An 18,960-nucleotide genomic window follows, 5' to 3' on the forward strand; every position below is an offset into this window, starting at 1 on the left:
GTATTTGAACATTTCACCATCACTCAAGATAGAAAACATTATGTCTGTCAGTGTATGACAAATGATCCAGACGAAAACAAATGCTGTGAAGCCAAGATCAGTGCATATTCAGGCAAAGATAAAAATGCTCCTACCAGAGCTTCTAATCTAAAGAGACATTTACAGCGCTTTCATCCAGAAGTACTGAAAGCAGTGGATGAGAAAGACTGCATCCAAACCAATGAACCAATGCCCAGCTCTTCCAGCCAAACAAAGGAGCAGAGAACTTTGCAGCCATCAGTTGCAAGATATTTTGTCAGTGACAAAGTTACTGTGACAGTGACAGTAGATACATTTAAAAAACAGATCATAGAGCTTGTTGTAAAGGATAGTGTGCCTATTTCATTATTTTCACGACCAGCTTTTATGTGTCTGAATGGGGAAATGGCCAGCAAGCTTGGTGTTTCTCTGGAGAGAGAGAGTATTAGAAAATTAGTAATCGAAGAAGCTTTTAAACAAAAGGAAGAACTTAAAAAAACTCTCAAGGTACGCTTTCTGTTTCTTAAAATGGATGCCTGCACACGTCACAGAGTGAACTATTTTGCCATCAATGTCCAATTTGTTTGTGACAAAAATGAAATAGTTACCAAGACATTGGCAGTAAAAGACACCAAAGCTCATCACACCAGTGAGTTTCTCCAGGTCTTGGTGGAAAAGGTTCTGCAAGACTATGAACTTAAAAAAGAGCAAGTTCTTTCTGTCGTAACTGATAATGCTTCAAATATGATAAGTACTATTAAGCTAATGAATGAGAGTAATGATGGTGACCAGCAGCTAGAATGACATTCTGGGTCCACAGACACAGAAATGTTTGAAATAGAGGAACACAGTATTGTAACTGAGGAGCAAACTGAAGTTGCTTCAGATGAACAGCAACATGATAGTTTAGATCAGGAGTCTCAAACACGCGGCCCGCAGGCCGCATGCGGCCCCTGAGGCTGCTTTATGCGGCCCGCAGGCACAGACCCCTTGACGATCCCGACCTGGTCCAGGAGGAGCCGCCGCCAGCAGCGCTGAATTGCCACACAGACTGTTTCCCAGCACTGCATTTCCAATGCCAGCCGCTGGCCAATCAGAGGCCAGCAGCTGATATCTGCGTGTCGGCGCAGCGAGTATGACGTCATTGCCATATGCAGATGTCAGCTGCTGGCCTCTGATTGGCCAGCGGTTGGCATTGGAAATGCAGTGCTGGGAGACAGTCTCTGTGCGGCAATGCAGCGCTGCTGTCGGCGGCTCCTACTGGACCAGGTCGGGATCGTCAAGGGGTCGGACTCTGTGGTGCCTGCGGGCCACATCTGCAGGAAGGCCGCCGAGGGAACGGAGGACAGGTGAGAATCATCTTTTTTTTTTTCTATTTTATGTGTGTGAAGAACAACACAGGGGGCACATAGCCACAAGAGGGGACCTGGATGGGGCACATAGCCACAAGAGGGGACCTGGATGGGGCACATAGCCACAAGAGGGGACCTGGATGGGGCACATAGCCACAGGATGGGGACCTGGATGGGGCACATAGCCACAGGATGGGGACCTGGATGGGGCACATAGCCACAAGAGGGGACCTGGATGGGGCACATAGCCACAAGAGGGGACCTGGATGGGGCACATAGCCACAGGATGGGGACCTGGATGGGGCACAGAGCCACAAGATGGGGACCTGGATGGGGCACAGAGCCACAAGATGGGGACCAGAGCCACAAGATGGGGACCTGGATGGGGAACATTGCCACAGGATGGGGACCTGGATGGGGCACATAGCCCCAAGATGGGGACCTGGATGAGGCACATTAGTACAAGATGGGCGCCAGGATGGGGAACGTTGCTACAGGATGGGGACCTGGATGGGGCACATTAGTACAAGATGGGGACTTGGATGGGGAACATTACTACAAGATGTTTTCCATTATTACTATATGATGCTAATTGTAAGACAATATTACTGTATGTGGCCAATTGGGGGAAATAAAATTGTAAAAAAAATAAAAAAATAAAATAAAGCATGAAAAAATATTGGGCACTAAAAATGCTGTTTTATATGTAAACTAAAGTAAACACAAAAAAGTGCACGTTTATTATCGCCACATCCATAACGACCCAAGCCATAAAAAATAAACACGGCAAAAATGTTCAAAAGGTGTATACAAAAAAAATGGTATCACTAAAAATGTCACATTGAACAAAGAATGCGGCCCCCCAAATTCAAATTTTTTCCATGTGCGGCCCATATACCCAGCCGAGTTTGAGACCCCTGGTTTAGATGATCTTGTTGAAACTGTGTCAATACGTTCTTTCATTCATCACATGCGCTGTGTTGTGCATACGCTACAGCTGGCAATAAGAGACAGTCTGCAAGAAGGACATGCTGCTGCACTGATTGGCTACTGTTGCCAGAACCCCTAAAGTTGACTCAATTTTGAAGAGACGTGCTGGAAAAGGGGCAATTATTGATCAAGCCACACGATGGGGCAGTACTTACTTAATGATTCAGTTGAACTGAAAACCTTTCTTGTAGACATGGCTAACCCTCAACTGACGCTAAATGAAAGTCAGTGGAATCAGGTGACTGAGCTGGAAAAATTGCTAGAGCACCCATTTACAGTGACTAAAAAATTACAAGCAGAGGACTTAACTCCAGGTATTTTCTTAAAGGAGTGGAAGAACCTGATGTTTCGCCTGTCCCAAAGAGGAGGGTTAATTGCAAGTGCCATTGCTACATCAAGGAAACGGAGAGAGGAGCTACTATTACAAAATAACATTCTTTTGGCAGCTGTTTATGTAGACCCAATGCATCGGATTCTTCTAGATGATCAACAGCTAACTAAAGGAAAAGAAGCTCTGTTTGAAATAGCAGTAAGGATGAAAGGGTTGCAGAACAGTCAGGAGGAACAAGAAGAACTTGGTCGTCCTGCCACATCTTCACCCTCATCATCAACTGATGAAGAATTTAATTTCGAAAAATATTTGGATCACAAGGACCGTGCAAAGCGTTCCCGCATAGAAGAAGAGTCATCCCCATCAAAGAACACAGCCAGTACATTTCAGCAGAATTTTTCATGTGCACTAAAAGAAATTGAGAAATTTGACCGTTCATCAAAAATAACAGTGCAACAAGCGATTCCTCTGTATCCTGACATTGTCAGAGATGGTGCCCGAGTGGTTACTGCTTTGCCACCAACCAAAGTTAGTGTAGAGAGGTTGTTCTCTGCTCTCAAAATAATTAGATCAGATTTGAGGGCATCCATGAAGGAGGATCTGACAGAGGCAATACTTTTTCTGAGGACAAATTTATAGATTTCTTCTTATTAACTGCATAACAGTGTTTATTGCATATTTACTTACAAGAGTTTAGAAAAGTTTATAAAAGTTATTTGCTATATTCTAATTGTATTCTAATAAATATAGTTTTTGCTCTAAGTGGTCTGATTACTTATATGATGGTGAGAAACTGAATAAGCACGATGTTAATATTTTACAACAGTAAATCTATTGTTACGAATTGGCCATTTATGAAGGAGTCGGAGCCAGAGTCGGAGTCGGAACCTGATAAAATCCAGGAGTCGGAGTCGCAACTGTGGCTTACCGACTCCACAGCCCTGGATTACATCACCGAAGCTACCAACCTCGATGATACTTATCTACCCTCAAGGACCTGTCCGGCGTCCATCTTACAGCGGTAATATCAGTGTTGGTCTTTGTATAGAGATTTTTTATAGCAACAGCTCTGTCATCTGATGAAGTTCTCCTACATCCAATATTAGGGTGCGACACCATAGTTGTAAATATAGATTATACCAAGAAGGTTTGTGGTGAAGTAAACATATATACCCTCTAAAAACAATACTTTTATTTTTTTACTATTTAAAACACACCTATGCCCGTGTATATAAAAAACAGAATATTTCTATAATTGTCAGAGATTTAATAATAGCACATCTCCCCGAGGAGGGTAATTGCTCCAAGATTAGCAAGGACTTATATATCCATAATATGCCTCTAATATGATCCTGCCTGACGTGGAGGTTGGCACCCTAATAACGCTTTTTGGCGCCCCCGCTCATCGGCGGCTGTCTCTACCTGTCCCTGTTACACCCTACGGGGTGAACTAAACATGATATAGAAAGGTGACTGCCTAATCTAATACATAGATATTCCTAGTATACAAATAATAAAAAATACATAGATAGACAAAGGTCAATTGATAGACTTATCTTTCATTCAAAGTATGCCTCGACGCGTTTCCCCCATCATTAGGTTCATCAGGAGGCCGATACCTTGATTCAATGTCAAGGAAGGATGAGGCTATGTGCCCACGATGCAGAAATGAAGTAGAAAATTTCTGCAGCATTTCTGCATCTCCCTGGCAGAAAAAAACGCATGCAGATTGTGCATGCGTTTTTCCTGCAGAATACATGCGGATCCACATGCGTATTCACATGCGTTTCCGCATGCGGATTGACAAGCGCTTTCCAGGCGATAGCATCACTTGGAAAGTGCTTGACAACTAGGTCACACAATATAAATCCATGCAAACAGCATGGATTTATACAGTGTGAACCGTAAAAATTAAAACAAATAAAGCTATACTCACCCCCGAGGCCCCGGTGTGTGCAGCAGCGCTCGTTCCTGTCTGGTTCCCGGCTGCCGGCATATCGCGAGACAGAGCGGTGAAGGGCCTGCGGTCACATGACTGTGACGTCACCGCAGGTCCTTAAGCGATGCCGGCATTCAGAGAAAAGCCTTCGGAAAGGTGAGTATAAACTTTATTTGTTATTTTATTCTTTTTTTACAGGTACTATGGTACCCAGGTCTGGATGAGAGTCTCCTCTCCTCCAGAACTGGGTACCATCCGGTACTTAGTGAACTATTTTTGATCAAAAAAAGTATACAAGCCGTCCCACCAGCGGCAAGGTGACCCTAAATTGGGACGGTACCTATACTGCCTATATTAAAAACCTTACTGTATATCAAAGTTGAAGTAATGCATATAAAAGGGTAGACAAATAGGACCGGGTCCCAACTCCAAACCACCTAGGCCCGTGGTAAGCTACATATATACTAATCAGCTCAACAAAGGGGATGCCACACCCTTAAATTGCACAGAATGCAAACAAGACAAAAAACCAAGCAATGTGAACTGAGGTCTAAGATGGTAGTCACCAGACCTGAACCCAATCAAGATGGTTTGGGATGAGCTGGACCGCAGAGTGAAGGCAAAAGGGCCAACAAGTGCTAAGCATCTCTGGGAACTCCTTCAAGATTGTTGGAAGACCATTTCCGGTGACTACATTTGAAGCTCATCAAGAGAATGCCAAGAGTGTGCAAAGCAGTCATCAAAGCAAAAGGTGGCTACTTTGAAGAACCTAGAATATAAGACATATTTTCAATTGTTTCACTCTTTTTTGTTAAGTATATAATTCCACATGTGTTAGTTCATAGTTTTGATGCCTTCAGTGTGAATGTAAAATTTTCAAAGTCATGAAAATACAGGAAAATCTTTAAATGATAAGGTGTGTCCAAACTTTTGGTCTGTACTGTATATACAGGACCAAAAGTAAATTTGAGACCCAGTGTATTGTCAGTAACAGATGAAGACGGTGGCTGGTAATTATAACACATGGGGCAGGGAACTTAGATTAGTAGCACCACTCCAGCGGTAAAGTAAAAAAACAATGCTGGAGTGGTGCTTTAACATGCTGATTTCTCAGTAGTGGATGAACGAATAGGTTGTGTAAAGATATTGCTGGACTTGTCTTTGAAAGAGCCATATGCACTTATACATTGGTTGGGGTGTGAAATCCCATTGACTTATTCCCTTTTAGCGGGTATAATATACCAAAAATAAATAAATATTTACACTTTATGATTACTGTTTTGAACTAATTGTTTTCTTTGGCTTTTGCTTTATTTTGTTAATATAACCATTTATTTAACGATTTAACAAATCAGTGTAGTCATGATTTTATGAAATATGTATTCCAACCTCAGGAACTTATGCTTCAAGTGCTGTAGTTCACTGGTTGTGACTTGGTCTTAAGTCACTGCCATGTCATTAGACATGAGACATTTAAGGGGCTGCTAATTAGGTAATCCATGTTTAAATAGCCTTTTAAAGAGTTCTTAGTTCATATCGGAGATCAATCATTTGGGAGCTTCATGTATTTGCCAGGGCAGAGAGTAGTGTGTGTGAGCTTTAACCACTTGCAGAATTAACAACTTGCAGTGAGGTGTCCCTCACATTGTACAGCTAAGGACACTTTGTGATTACTTTATTCTTAAGGGATATCTCTCCAGCATTTCATAGGTTTTAAGGATGAAAGTAGACATAAGTCCATTGAGTTCAACAGTGACCAGAAAAATGCCCACAGGAAAAATGGCCACAGAAAAAGCCCACAGCCATGAATGCCCACAGGAAAGTTGCCCACAAAGTGAGTTGCACACAAGGAAAGTTGCCCACATGGAAAATTGCCCACACGGAAAGTTGCCCACACCGAAGATTGCCCACATTGACAAAATAACAATAGTTAACACCTCCCCCTCGACCTGTAATATGTTATATTGCCCTGAAGCCTGCATACAGTGTGACCCTGGCTATACTGATATAACGTTACTATCACCATCCCAAGCTGTAATATGTTATATCGCTCTAGAGCCTGTGTACAGTGTGACCTCCGCTGTACCAATATAACATTATTATCACCTCCCCCGACCTGTAATATGTTATATTGCTCCCGTGCCTATGTACAGTGTGACACCAGCTGTACCGGCATGTGTCCAATTTTCCATGTATGAATTCAGCCTTAGCCCTCTTTACTAAACTATTTTAATTAACTGTTGCCATTTTGTCCATGTGGGCAATTTTCCGTGTGGACAGTTTTCCATGTGGGCAATTTTCCATGTGGGCAATTTTCTGTGTTGGCAATTTTCCTGTGGGCATTCATGGCTGTGGGCTTTTTTCTATGGCCATTTTTCGCGTGGGTATTTTTCCTTTGGTCATTTTTCATGGAACCATGTTCAGCTTAGAGCCTAAAATATTGATCCAGAGGAAGGCAAAAACCCCATGGAGCTGTGTATAAGGGGAAAAATTCCTTCCCGACTCCATATGGCAATCAGATTACTTCCCTGGATGAACTTCTCATCCCAGAATCTAGTGCCATAACCTGTATTATTAGATTTTTCAAGAAAGGCATCCAGGCTCTTCTTGTACTTTTTGAGTTAATCACCCATTACAACATCATGCGGCAGAGAGGTCCATAGTCTCACTGCTCTTACTGTAAAGAATCGACGTCTGTGATGATGGTAATGATTAAGCCTTCTTTCCTCTAGACCAGGGATGTCAAACTCAAACACACAGAGGGTAAAATGAAAAACTTGGGCAAAGTCACGGGCCAACCAGTATACAGAATAATGAGCCCCACATAGTCCTTCATACAGAATATTGGGCCCACATAGTCCTCCATACAGAATAATGGGCCTCACATAGTCCTCCATACAGAATAATGGGCCACACACAGTCCTCCATACAGAATACTGGACCCCACATAGTCCTCCATACAGAATACTGGGCCCCACATAGTCCTCCATACAGTATAATGGGCCCCACATAGTCCTCCATACAGAATAATGGGCCCCATATAGTCCTCCATACAAAATAATGGGTCCTACATAGTCCTCCATACAGTATAATGCGCCCCATATAGTCCTCCTTACAGAATAATGGGCCCCGCATAGTTCTTCATACAGAGTACTGGGCCCTACATAGTCCTCCATACAGAATACTAGGCCCCACATAGTCCTCCATACAGAATACTGGGCCCCACATAGTCTTCCATACAGAATACTGGGCCTCACATAGCCCTCCATACAGAATACTGGGCCCCACCTAGTCCTCCATACAGAATAATGGTCCCCACATAGTCCTCCATACAGAATAATGGGCCTCACATAGTCCTCCATACAGAATAATGGTCCCCACATAGTCCTCCATACAGAATAATGGGCCCACATAGTCCTTCATACAGATTAATAGGCCCTATGTAGTCCTCCATACAGAATACTGTGCCCCACATAGTCCTCCATACAGAATACTGTGCCCCACATAGTCCTCCATACAGAATATTGGGCCCCACATAGTCCTCCATACAGAATACTGTGCCCCACATAGTCCTCAATACAGAGTACTGGTCCCCACATAGTCCTCCATACAGAATAATGGGCCCACATAGTCCTTCATACAGAATAATAGGCCCCACATAGTCCTCCATACAGAATGATGGGCCCACATAGTCCTTCATATGGAATAATAGGCCCCACATAGTCCTCCATACAGAATAATGGTCCCCACATAGTCCTCCATACAGAATAATGGGCCCACATAGTCCTTCATACAGAATAATAGGCCCCACATAGTCCTCCATACAGAATACTGTGCCCCACATAGTTCTCCATACAGAATACTGGGCCCCACATAGTCCTCCATACAGAATACTGGGCCCCACATAGTGCTCCATACGGAATACTGGGCCCCACATAGTCCTCCATACAGAATACTGGGCCCCACATAGTCCTCCATACAGAATACTGGGCCCCACATAGTCCTCCATACAGAATAATGGTCCCCACATAGTCCTCCATACAGAATACTGGGCCCCACATAGTCCTCCATACAGAATAAGGGTCCCCACATAGTCCTCCATACTGAATAATGGGCCCCACATAGTCCTCCATACAGAATACTGGGCCCCACATAGTCCTCCATACAGAATACTGGGCCCCACATAGTCCTCCATACAGAATACTGGGCCCTACATAGTCCTCCATACAGAATACTGGGCCCCACATAGTCCTCCATTCAGAATAATGGTCCCCACATAGTCCTCCATACAGAATAATGGGCCCCACACAGTCCTCCATACAGAATAATGGGCCTCACATAGTCCTCCATACAGAATACTGGGCCCCACATAGTCCTCCATGCAGAATACTGGGCCCCACATAGTCCTCCATACAGAATACTGGGCCTCACATAGTCCTCCATACAGTATAATGGGCCCCACACAGTCCTCCATACAGAATAATGGTCCCCACATAGTCCTCCATACAGAATACTGGGCCCCACATAGTCATCCATACAGAATAATGGGCCTCACATAGTCCTCCATACAGAATACTGGGCCCCACATAGTCCTCCATACAGAATACTAGGCCTCACATAGTCCTCCATACAGAATACTGGGCCCCACACAGTCCTCCATACAGAATACTGGGCCTCACATAGTCCTCCATACAGAATACTGGGCCCCACATAGTGCTCCATACAGAATACTGGGCCCCACATAGTCCTCCATACAGAATACTGGGCCCCACGTAGTCCTCCATACAGAATACTGGGCCTCACATAGTCCTCCATACAGAATAATGGGCCCCACATAGTCCTCCATACAGAATACTGGGCCCCACACAGTCCTCCATACAGAATACTGGGCCCCACGTAGTCCTCCATACAGAATACTGGGCCTCACATAGGGGTGGTGGTTCTGGTGTCAGATTTAGCCCACGGACCGGAGTTTTTCATGCATGCTCTAGACGTAGAGAATGCCTCTTGTCACCATTGTAGGACTTAGAACTAGTCTCTCGCAAGCACGTTCACTGCTATTTCAGATGCATAACATCTAGTTGCTTTTCCTTCCTTAGCTGCAATACAATCTGCAGTTCACTGCAATCTTCGTAAAAAGGTGCAGCAACACATTACTTTTCTCTAATAAGTGGAATCTAAAATGGGTAACAAATAGCAAGTAGCTTACTTCTGATTTTTACATAAGAGTATAACGATATTAATGTCAATCTTAATAACTAATACTATCCAGCTTAGCAGTATGTGCACATTTATGAGGTCATGGGACACATAGAGTAAGAGACCAATAGCAATGGGCCTATAACACCTATCAATGATAAATATACACAGAAATAAAGTAGTGGAAATAGTCTTTACATCTTCAATGTGCCGCAAAGAGCTTTTAAGTAATTCTTGGAAACAAATGGCTACTTGTCACTTTCCCAGCTTGTTTTCTCATTAGCAAAGATAGAATGAACCATTTCTTGCTGAGAAGTTCACTTAAACGTGGCAATCAATATGGCTGCACTTTCTGTTGTCACTTTTACAAAAATGACTACCATAACATAGTAACAAAATAAAGCCAAAATCACTATGATCACGTTTTACTTATTGCTCTAACTTCTGATTAACTAGACTGGATAGAAATCCTCTTTAAAATTGTTGACAATGGGTTCCCTTTAAGCTGTGAGTTCTGGAATTGATTAAAAAAAAGGTTAAAAAAGTTACAAATACTGAAACTGTGGAGACAGGTACAACTACCATTTAGATCGTTAATCTCATTAGAATGTTGTTTTAACTCTTTCCTTTTCAGAGTGCACAGTTTGGAGGGAACTTCTATTATGTTACAAATGGGACCAGCGTAGTCTGATAAAAAAAATAAATAAAAAACTTATACTGATTAGCTGCAGTGGTCTTCCTCCGATCCTTCAAGAAAAGGATGAGAGGAGACCGCTGGATAACCTTCACAGTGATACGGAGAATCGATAGGAGATTGAGAGTTTTTTTTTCTATTATTAGACTGCGCTGAGCCATAAAAAAGGAACAAACAACTCTTAAATTTAAAAAGGAATCGTTACTTTAATTTTTTTTTCTGTAAATCAATAGCACATGTGAAAATAAGAAATTTTGTAATGTATCTTATCAGAGAAATCTGCTTCTTTCCCCTTCAGGACTGATCATTCATTTTCAAATTTCTCAATTTTGGGGTAAAATTTGTCTTCAGTGAAGACATATTTTTACATTACTGAGATAGGAGATGGCAGTTACTAGTGGGGGGAGGAGGGAGTAACTCTACCTTCAGCTCCTCTCTCCTTTGTCTCTCTTCCCTTCCCTGTATAGAATCTTATCAGCACCAACTGCCATCTCCTATGTCAGTAATGTAAAAATCTGTCTTCACTGAGTACAGATTTTACCCAAGAATTGAGAATTTTGAAAATGACTGATCAGTCCTGGTGGAGAAAGAAACAGATTTCTCTGAGGGGATATATTACAAAGTTTCCTATTTTTATGTGTACTATTGATTTATGAACTAAAAATTAAAATTACTGTTAAACTCTTTAAATCTGAGGATACTAAGACACAGTAAATACCCCATTGCCCTTCCTTAGCAGTCTTATTATGGCTCCAAAGACATCAGTAAGGTGTTCAGATGTACGAGGCCAAGTTTTGTGCATTGACTCATCGCTTATCTTTGGTAGCTGCCCTACTACCTCCTCCCATAATGAGTAACCATAAGGTTTACCACATTCATAGACTGCCTGTTCAGTGATACCGGAAGTAATTTAATGCTTGAGAGAAAGGCAAAAGGATAAATCTGACAGGCACATCCTAACCAGAAACAAAGTTTTACGAGTGGAGTTAGGTTTTAATATTATTTTTATATTTCTTTGAATATATTTATCTATGTGCTTATTTTTATAGTCATCGTCTGGAGTATTTCAATGAATTTCATCTAAAATGGATTATGGGAGAAGAATGGCAACAACCCAACTCTTCCTTCTGGGAACCTACTGCTTGATAACTTCTGCTTCATATTAGCAAAGTCTCCCAGTGCGTCTTATACCCAATATTAGTGTAATATTAGATGTCCTCATTATTTTTACAAAGTATGTCTCCTGTCGGTGAATGAAGGCTGCTATTTACAATCAGAGGCAGAGAAGCGGTGCATACCTACACACACTAGAAGGTAGAAGTGCACACACCTCGTTGATCAATGTGTCTGTCTGGTTCTCAGACTGTTTGCTCTATTGCATAGACTGGAGTGACTGGTAATAGCCACTACTTAAAAAGGACCTTTCGCCACTTTTTAGATACTAAATTGATAACATTATGATAAAGAGACTGAAATGCAGGATAAAAAAATAGTTTTTATTTTTTAATTTCTCAAGCTCCATTGCAGAAATATTAGCTTGTAAAGTTTAGAGATTCTTCTCTGGGAGCGTCTAACCAGGTCACACTGAGATCTCACTGCCAGCGCTTACTGACAGTATAATTGCAAGGACAGGAGGACAGCTGCATTGTGTGTCATTACATACCCTGCTCTGCATCTATCCCAGGCATTGAGGAATAATGCACCAGTACCTGGCATAGATCCATAGCAGGGTATGTGACACGCTGCTGGCATGTCGCTGTTCTCCTCTGTAATGTTATTAATAATGTAATGAGAAAGAAGAGCAGCAGTGTACAAGCGGAATGTCATTTACATTGCTTTGGATGTATGCCAGGTACTGGGCATTATTCCCAATACCTGGGATAGATGCAGAGCAGTGTTTGTACTTTCACACCGGGCAGCTGTGCTCCTCTCCCTGGACTTTTACTGTTATTAAGTACCAGCAGTGACATCTTAGTATGACATGCTAGACATGAGTCTTACCACATCACAATGAGAAAGCCAGTTCTGACCTTCTCTGGGGACGTTTGCTTTTTTTCACCTGTACTACTCTGCCTTCTTATGAATGGGCAATTTTATACAGGGAAAAAGTAAACACCCCCAGAGAAAAATCTCTGTAAACCTCTCCCTAGTTGAGGGGAAAATTAGCATTTAAATGTTTCTAGCCAATATCTCTGTAATGGAGTTGAGAAGAAAAATAAATGAAAACTAAGTTAATTCAACTCCTCAGCCCCTTCATACCATGATGTAACCAGTTTAGCATGTAAAAGTGGTGAAATGTCCTTTTTAAATGATAGCTGAATTACGTCTGTGAAAGTAAGAGTGCTTACATTGACTGATTGCTAAAGCTCTGTTCACATCTAGTTTTTGTGCAGATCTGAGTATTCTTGGACATGCTCATAGGCCCTTTATCCACCCAATGTATGCCAAAAAGAGTGTGTCAGCATACATTTTTTATCATATAGGATAGTGTAGTCTACTACACTTTCCTATGCAGAGGGATACAGAAAATAAATATACAGTGAAATGTAGATTTTTGTATGAGAACCTTTGGTGGAAATATCCCAATATATGCTTATACAGTGGGACACATCATAGCCTTTTAATAAGGTATATACATACAGTACAGACCAAAAGTTTGGACACACCTTCTAATTTAAAGATTTTTCTGTATTTTCATGACTGAAAATTGTACAGTCACACTGAAGGCATCAAAACTATGAATTAACACATGTGGAATTATATACTTAACAAAAAAGTGTGAAACAACTGAAAATATGTCTTATATTCTAGGTTCTTCAAAGTAGCCACCTTTTGCTTTGATGACTGCTTTGCACACTCTTAGCATTCTCTTGATGAGCTTCAACAGGTAGTCACCGGAAATGGTCTTCCAACAATCTTGAAGGAGTTCCCAGAGATGCTTAGCACTTGTTGGCCCTTTTGCCTTCACTCTGCGGTACAGCTCACCCTAAACCATCTCGATTGGGTTCAGGTCTGGTGACTGTGGAGGCCAGGTCATCTGGCGTAGCACCCCATCACTCTCCTCCTTGGTCATATAGCCCTTACATAGCCTGGAGGTGTGTTTGGGGTCATTGTCCTGTTGAAAAATAAATGATGGTCCAACTAAACGCAAACTGGATGGAATAGCATGCCGCTGCAAGATGCTGTGGTAGCCATGCTGGTTCAGTATACCTTCAATTTTGAATAAATCCCCAACAGTGTCACCAGCAAAGCACCCCCACACCATCACACCTCCTCCTCCATGCTTCACGGTGGGAACCAGGCATGTAGAGTCCATCCGTTCACCTTTTCTGCGTCGCACAAAGACACGGTGGTTGGAACCAAAGATCTCAAATTTGGACTCATCAGACCAAAGCACAGATTTCCACTGGTCTAATGTCCATTCCTTGTGTTCTTTAGCCCAAACAAGTCTCTTCTGCTTGTTGCCTGTCCTTAGCCGTGGTTTCCTAGCAGCTATTTTACCATGAAGGCCTGCTGCATAAAGTCTCCTCTTAACAGTTGTTGTAGAGATGTGTCTGCTGCTAGAACTCTGTGTGGCATTGACCTGGTCTCTAATCTGAGCTGCTGTTAACCTGCGATTTCTGAGGCTGGTGACTTGGATAAACTTATCCTCAGAAGCAGAGGTGACTCTTGGTCTTCCTTTCCTGGGGCGGTCCTCAAGTGAGCCTGCTTCTTTGTAGCACTTGATGGTTTTTGCAACTGCACTTGGGGACACATTCAAAGTTTTCCCAATTTTTCGGACTGACTGACCTTCATTTCTTAAAGTAATGATGGCCACTCGTTTTTCTTTACTTAGCTGCTTTTTTCTTGCCATAATACAAATTCTAACAGTCTATTCAGTTGGACTATCAGCTGTGTATCCAACAGACTTCTGCACAACACAACTGATGGTCCCAACACCATGTATAAGGCAAGAAATACCACTTATTAAACCTGACAGGGCATACCTGTGAAGTGAAAACCATTTCCGGTGACTACCTCTTGAAGCTCATCAAGAGAATGCCAAGAGTGTGCCAAGCAGTCATTAAAGCAAAAGGTGGCTACTTTGAAGAACCTAGAATATAAGACATATTTTCAGTTGTTTCACACTTTTTTGTTAAGTATATAATTCCACGTGTTAATTCATAGTTTTGATGCCTTAAGTGTGAATGTACAATTTTCATAGTCATGAAAATACAGAAAAATCTTTAAATGAGAAGGTGTGTCCAAACCTTTGGTCTGTACTGTACGTGGTCAAAATTGTTGGTACCCCTCGTTTAATTAAAGAAAAACCCACAATGGTCACAGAAATAACTTGAATCTGACAAAAGTAATAATAAACCAACAATTTTGACCATGTGTGTAACATTGACCTCTGAAATGAGATGTGAATAGAACCTTAGAAATATCTTAAAATGGTGAGGAATTGAAACACAAAATGCATTAAAAAGTTGTACTTTTTTGCAGGGATTGAGCTCTATTTGTCTAAATCTGGAACAACCTTTAATAATTATGTTTAGTTTGAAAATACTTTAACCCCTTTGGACTAGAATAATCACAAATTTATTAATACAGTATGTTCTACATTTTTATTCTGTAACCGAGTTTGTTTATTTAATATGCATTTATGGAATAAAATCCATTTTTCTGTTGCTCTGAGTATTTATGTAATCTCCTGGGACCACCAATTTCTTTTGTCAGTCCAGGAAACAGACAGACGAGACAGAATCCTTGCAAATCCACCTTTTCTCAACTACCCTGTACACACTCAGTCATCTTTATAGTTGTTATGGATCGCATGGGAATTCCATTAGGGTATAGACACACATAATAGCCCCTGTCCAGACAGATGTGGCGCAGTTTTCATATAATTGTCATTGTCCTCATGGATTTCATACAATTACTAAACCTATGAATACTCTTGTTGAGCTGCGTACATTTACTGCCTGTTAAATAGAGCAGATGTATTTGCACACATGCGCACAAACTACCGTATACGTGTCCCTACCACATCAATAATGGGAATCTGGCGCTTAAGCATTGCATACTATGCCTAACATATTATATCCTTATTAGTAAAATTTGAGCACTCCAAGCCCTGGAGCATGCCCCTCCAACATATACCAGTTAGGAGTGATCGGCTGATCATTGCACATGGCTTATGAAACATAGCAACCTTTTAAGGGGACCTATTCATCGATCATAATGATGGGGCAGAATTCTGTAATGCTCATTACACATATAGTATGAAGAAAATGGGCATTTTGCTTAATCCATGGCATCGTCTAACTCAGGGATGCACAAAGGGGTTTTACCTTCTGTGACATTTTTGGTATATCCAAAGTATATACCATAAATTCCTGATACTGTGTTTTTTTGAAAATAAGACAGAGTCTTATATATTTTTTTGCTCCTAAAGATGGGTTAGGGCAGGCATGTCCAAAGTCCGGCCCGCGGGCCATTTGCGGCCCGCGGTCCGGACTAATAAGGCCCCCAGGTATCCAGCAGCATGTACCTTGCGGCCGCTGCCGCTCTCGTCGCCACCGCCGCTCTCGTCGCCACCGCCGCTCAGTACTCCGGCGCAGGGAGAAGAGCCGAAATCTCGGACATCGCGAGATTTCGGCTTTCCTTCTCCCTGCGCCGGAGTACTGAGCGGCGGCAACCGGCCAGCCAAGATCTCGCGACGTGCGAGATCTCCAGCCCCCAGGGGTTGTAAGACGTTCAGAGGTCAGATAGGCTGAAGACCTCAGCTTAGTTGTGTAAAATTATATAAATAATATATATATTAAGTTATATATAAGTCCCTGCGCCACCTTACACCTCCAGAAAGGTTAGGCCAGCAGGGCTCTCACACAAGCTTGTGGTAGCAAGCTGTCATACCCTTCATTAACCCCTGACTGCCTGTCACTGTGCTATAATTCCATTATCTGATGTGCGACTGTTGCACAGCTTGCTATTCTCTGCCTGTGTTATAAAGCATATAGCAGTATCTTATTTTTGCTGTTCCACCCTCTGCGCCTTTTAATCTCTCCCCTTCTGGCCAATTTTTATAATGGCAACTACAAATAAGAAACGAAAAGTTGACAGTGAGGGCCGCCGCTTCCAGGACAAGTGGAAAGTAGAATATTTTTTCACTGAAATAAAGAATCACTGTGTTTGTCTGATATGCCAAGAGACCGTTGCTGTTTATAAAGAATTTAATGTCAAGCGACACTATCAGACGAGACATAGCACATACGACAAGCTAACAGGGCACGACCGAAGTGAAAAGTATAAGCAACTTGAAGCTGTTTTATTGTCACAACAGCGATTTTTTACAAGAGCCCGTGAGTCAAATGAAAATGCCACAAAGGCGAGCTATGAGGTGGCAGCGTTAATTGCTAAAAATTGCAAATCTTTTGCAGAGGGTGACTTTATCAAAGAATGTGTTATGAAAATGGTAGAGAATGTCTGTCCCGAGAAGAAGCAAGAGTTTTCCAACATTTGCCTGGCTCGTAACACTGTAGCACGGAGAATTGAAGAAATTTCATCGGATATTAAGAGACAGTTAATGTCAAAAGGAGCTGATTTTGACTTCTTTTCAATAGCCTGTGATGAAAGCACGGACCTATCTGACACGGCTCAGTTGCTGATTTTTTTAAGAGTGGTGGACGATGAAATGAATGTGACTGAAGAGCTACTTGACCTCCAGAGCCTCCAGAGCCTCAAGGATCAAACAAGAGGGAAAGATTTATTTGATTCTGTTAGTTCTGCCATAGATGACATGAAACTGCCTTGGAACAAAGTTACTGGGATTATTACTGATGGGGCACCTGCCATGACTGGTGAACGAAGTGGATTATCAACCCTAATCTGTAACAAGGTGAGCGAAGAAGGAGGCAAAGCTATTAAACTTCATTGCATCATTCATCAACAAGTTCTCTGTGCTAAACATCTCCAATATGATCATGTTATGAAACCGGTACTAAAGACCATTAATTTTATCCGCTCTAAAGCCCTGTGCCACCGCCAGTTTAAACAGTTTCTACTGGATATCCAGGCTGAATATGAAGATGTTTCATATCATAACGATGTAAGATGGCTCAGTCGGGGGTCTGCACTGCAACGTTTCTACTCTCTCAGAAAGGAAATAGGAGAATTCTTGGAAACAAAGGGACAAACGATGCGAGAACTATCTGATCCAATTTGGCTGGCTGATTTGGGGTTTCTAGTCGACCTAACAAAGCATCTGAATGTACTGAACATGAATCTTCAGGGCAAAGATGCAGCGGTGAACCAACTTTATTCACACCTCAAAGCCTTTGGAACAAAGCTGCAACTTTTCCTAAGGCAGTTGTCACAAACACCGCCCAATACCATCCATTTTTCAGCGCTACAGGAAATAATTAACAGTTTTCCACAGGATGATATCCATGCGCAAATAAGCAGGTATGCAGCAGACATCACATCTCTGGCTGGGGAGTTTTAACGGCGCTTTCAAGATTTTGCAGCTATTGAAAAGGAGATCAGCATTTTCTCCTCTCCATTCTCTGTTGACCCCGACAATGCTCCTGATCAGTTGCAGCTCGAGCTCATTGAGCTACATTGTGACAGCGAGTTACGCAGTCGTCATCAACAGCTCTCTCTTGTTAACTTTTACCGCCAACTGGATAAGAGCCGGTTTCAAGAGATTCGAACATTGGCTAAGAAAACCCTGAGCTTGTTTGGCTCAACATATTTGTGTGAGAAGACATTCTCTGTTATGAACTTTAACAAGAACCGCGTGAGGACAAGACTAAGTGACTCTCACCTGCGTGACATTTTGCGCATCAAAACCACGGCCATTGAACCAGACCTAGTCTATGTGCTGCAGTCCAGATCCCAGTTTCACCCTTCACATTAGTGCAGGCTAGTTTCTTTTTTTTAATTGAGATTAATATGTTGTAAAATCTCAATTAATGTCAGTTGGATAGACAGTTATATATTTGAACACATGTATACTTCCTGTTCACATTTTTTGAACTTATAAGTTGACAGACAACCTTACATTACTTTGTGTAATGTACTTTAAAATGTTCCTGAGATATCTCAGTTTCCTGTTTTTATTATATTAAAGGGGTTGTCCAAGTTCAGAACCCAGACATACCCCCTTTTTCACCCAGGCAGCCCCCCTGCCATGGGCATCAAAGCATCTCATGCTCCGATGTGCTCCCTTGCCCTGTGCTATTTACAATGACACACTGCCGGTAGGAGGCTTCACCGGCTCTAATGTGCAGGCTTTAGCGCTGCTCTAGCTGGTTTACTGGTGATAAAGCCCGCCCATCAGTGCCGGTGACGTCACTGGGCTTTCTGCCAGCCCCGTGGAGAGCCGGGTATGTCACTAGAACTCCAGAAAATGCCTTTCCTCTGCGCAATTTAGTGCAGGGCAAAAGTAGGACAT

The 18,960-nt window shown here is 42.2% G+C and overlaps 1 protein-coding gene and 1 long non-coding RNA gene across 2 annotated transcripts in view; one reads left to right on the top strand and one right to left on the bottom strand.

Moving 5' to 3' along the window:
* The window catches only part of LOC141155034 (UPF0462 protein C4orf33 homolog), a 134,360-nt gene extending 121,122 nt beyond the window's left edge, over positions 1-13,238 (top strand). The window contains exon 7 of the mRNA XM_073641654.1: positions 11,573-13,238. Within this exon, the coding sequence (XP_073497755.1) occupies positions 11,573-11,669 (97 nt within the window). The 3' untranslated portion in view covers positions 11,670-13,238. The remainder of the gene's footprint in view (positions 1-11,572) is intronic.
* The window catches only part of LOC141155051 (uncharacterized), an 87,814-nt gene that overhangs the window by 4,122 nt on the left and 64,732 nt on the right, over positions 1-18,960 (bottom strand). The window lies entirely within an intron of this gene.

This window comes from Phyllobates terribilis, unplaced genomic scaffold (genome assembly GCF_046119375.1).
Source record: "Phyllobates terribilis strain yellow unplaced genomic scaffold, ASM4611937v1 Scaffold_1__5_contigs__length_1240528914, whole genome shotgun sequence".
Taxonomy (NCBI): Eukaryota; Metazoa; Chordata; class Amphibia; order Anura; family Dendrobatidae; genus Phyllobates; species Phyllobates terribilis.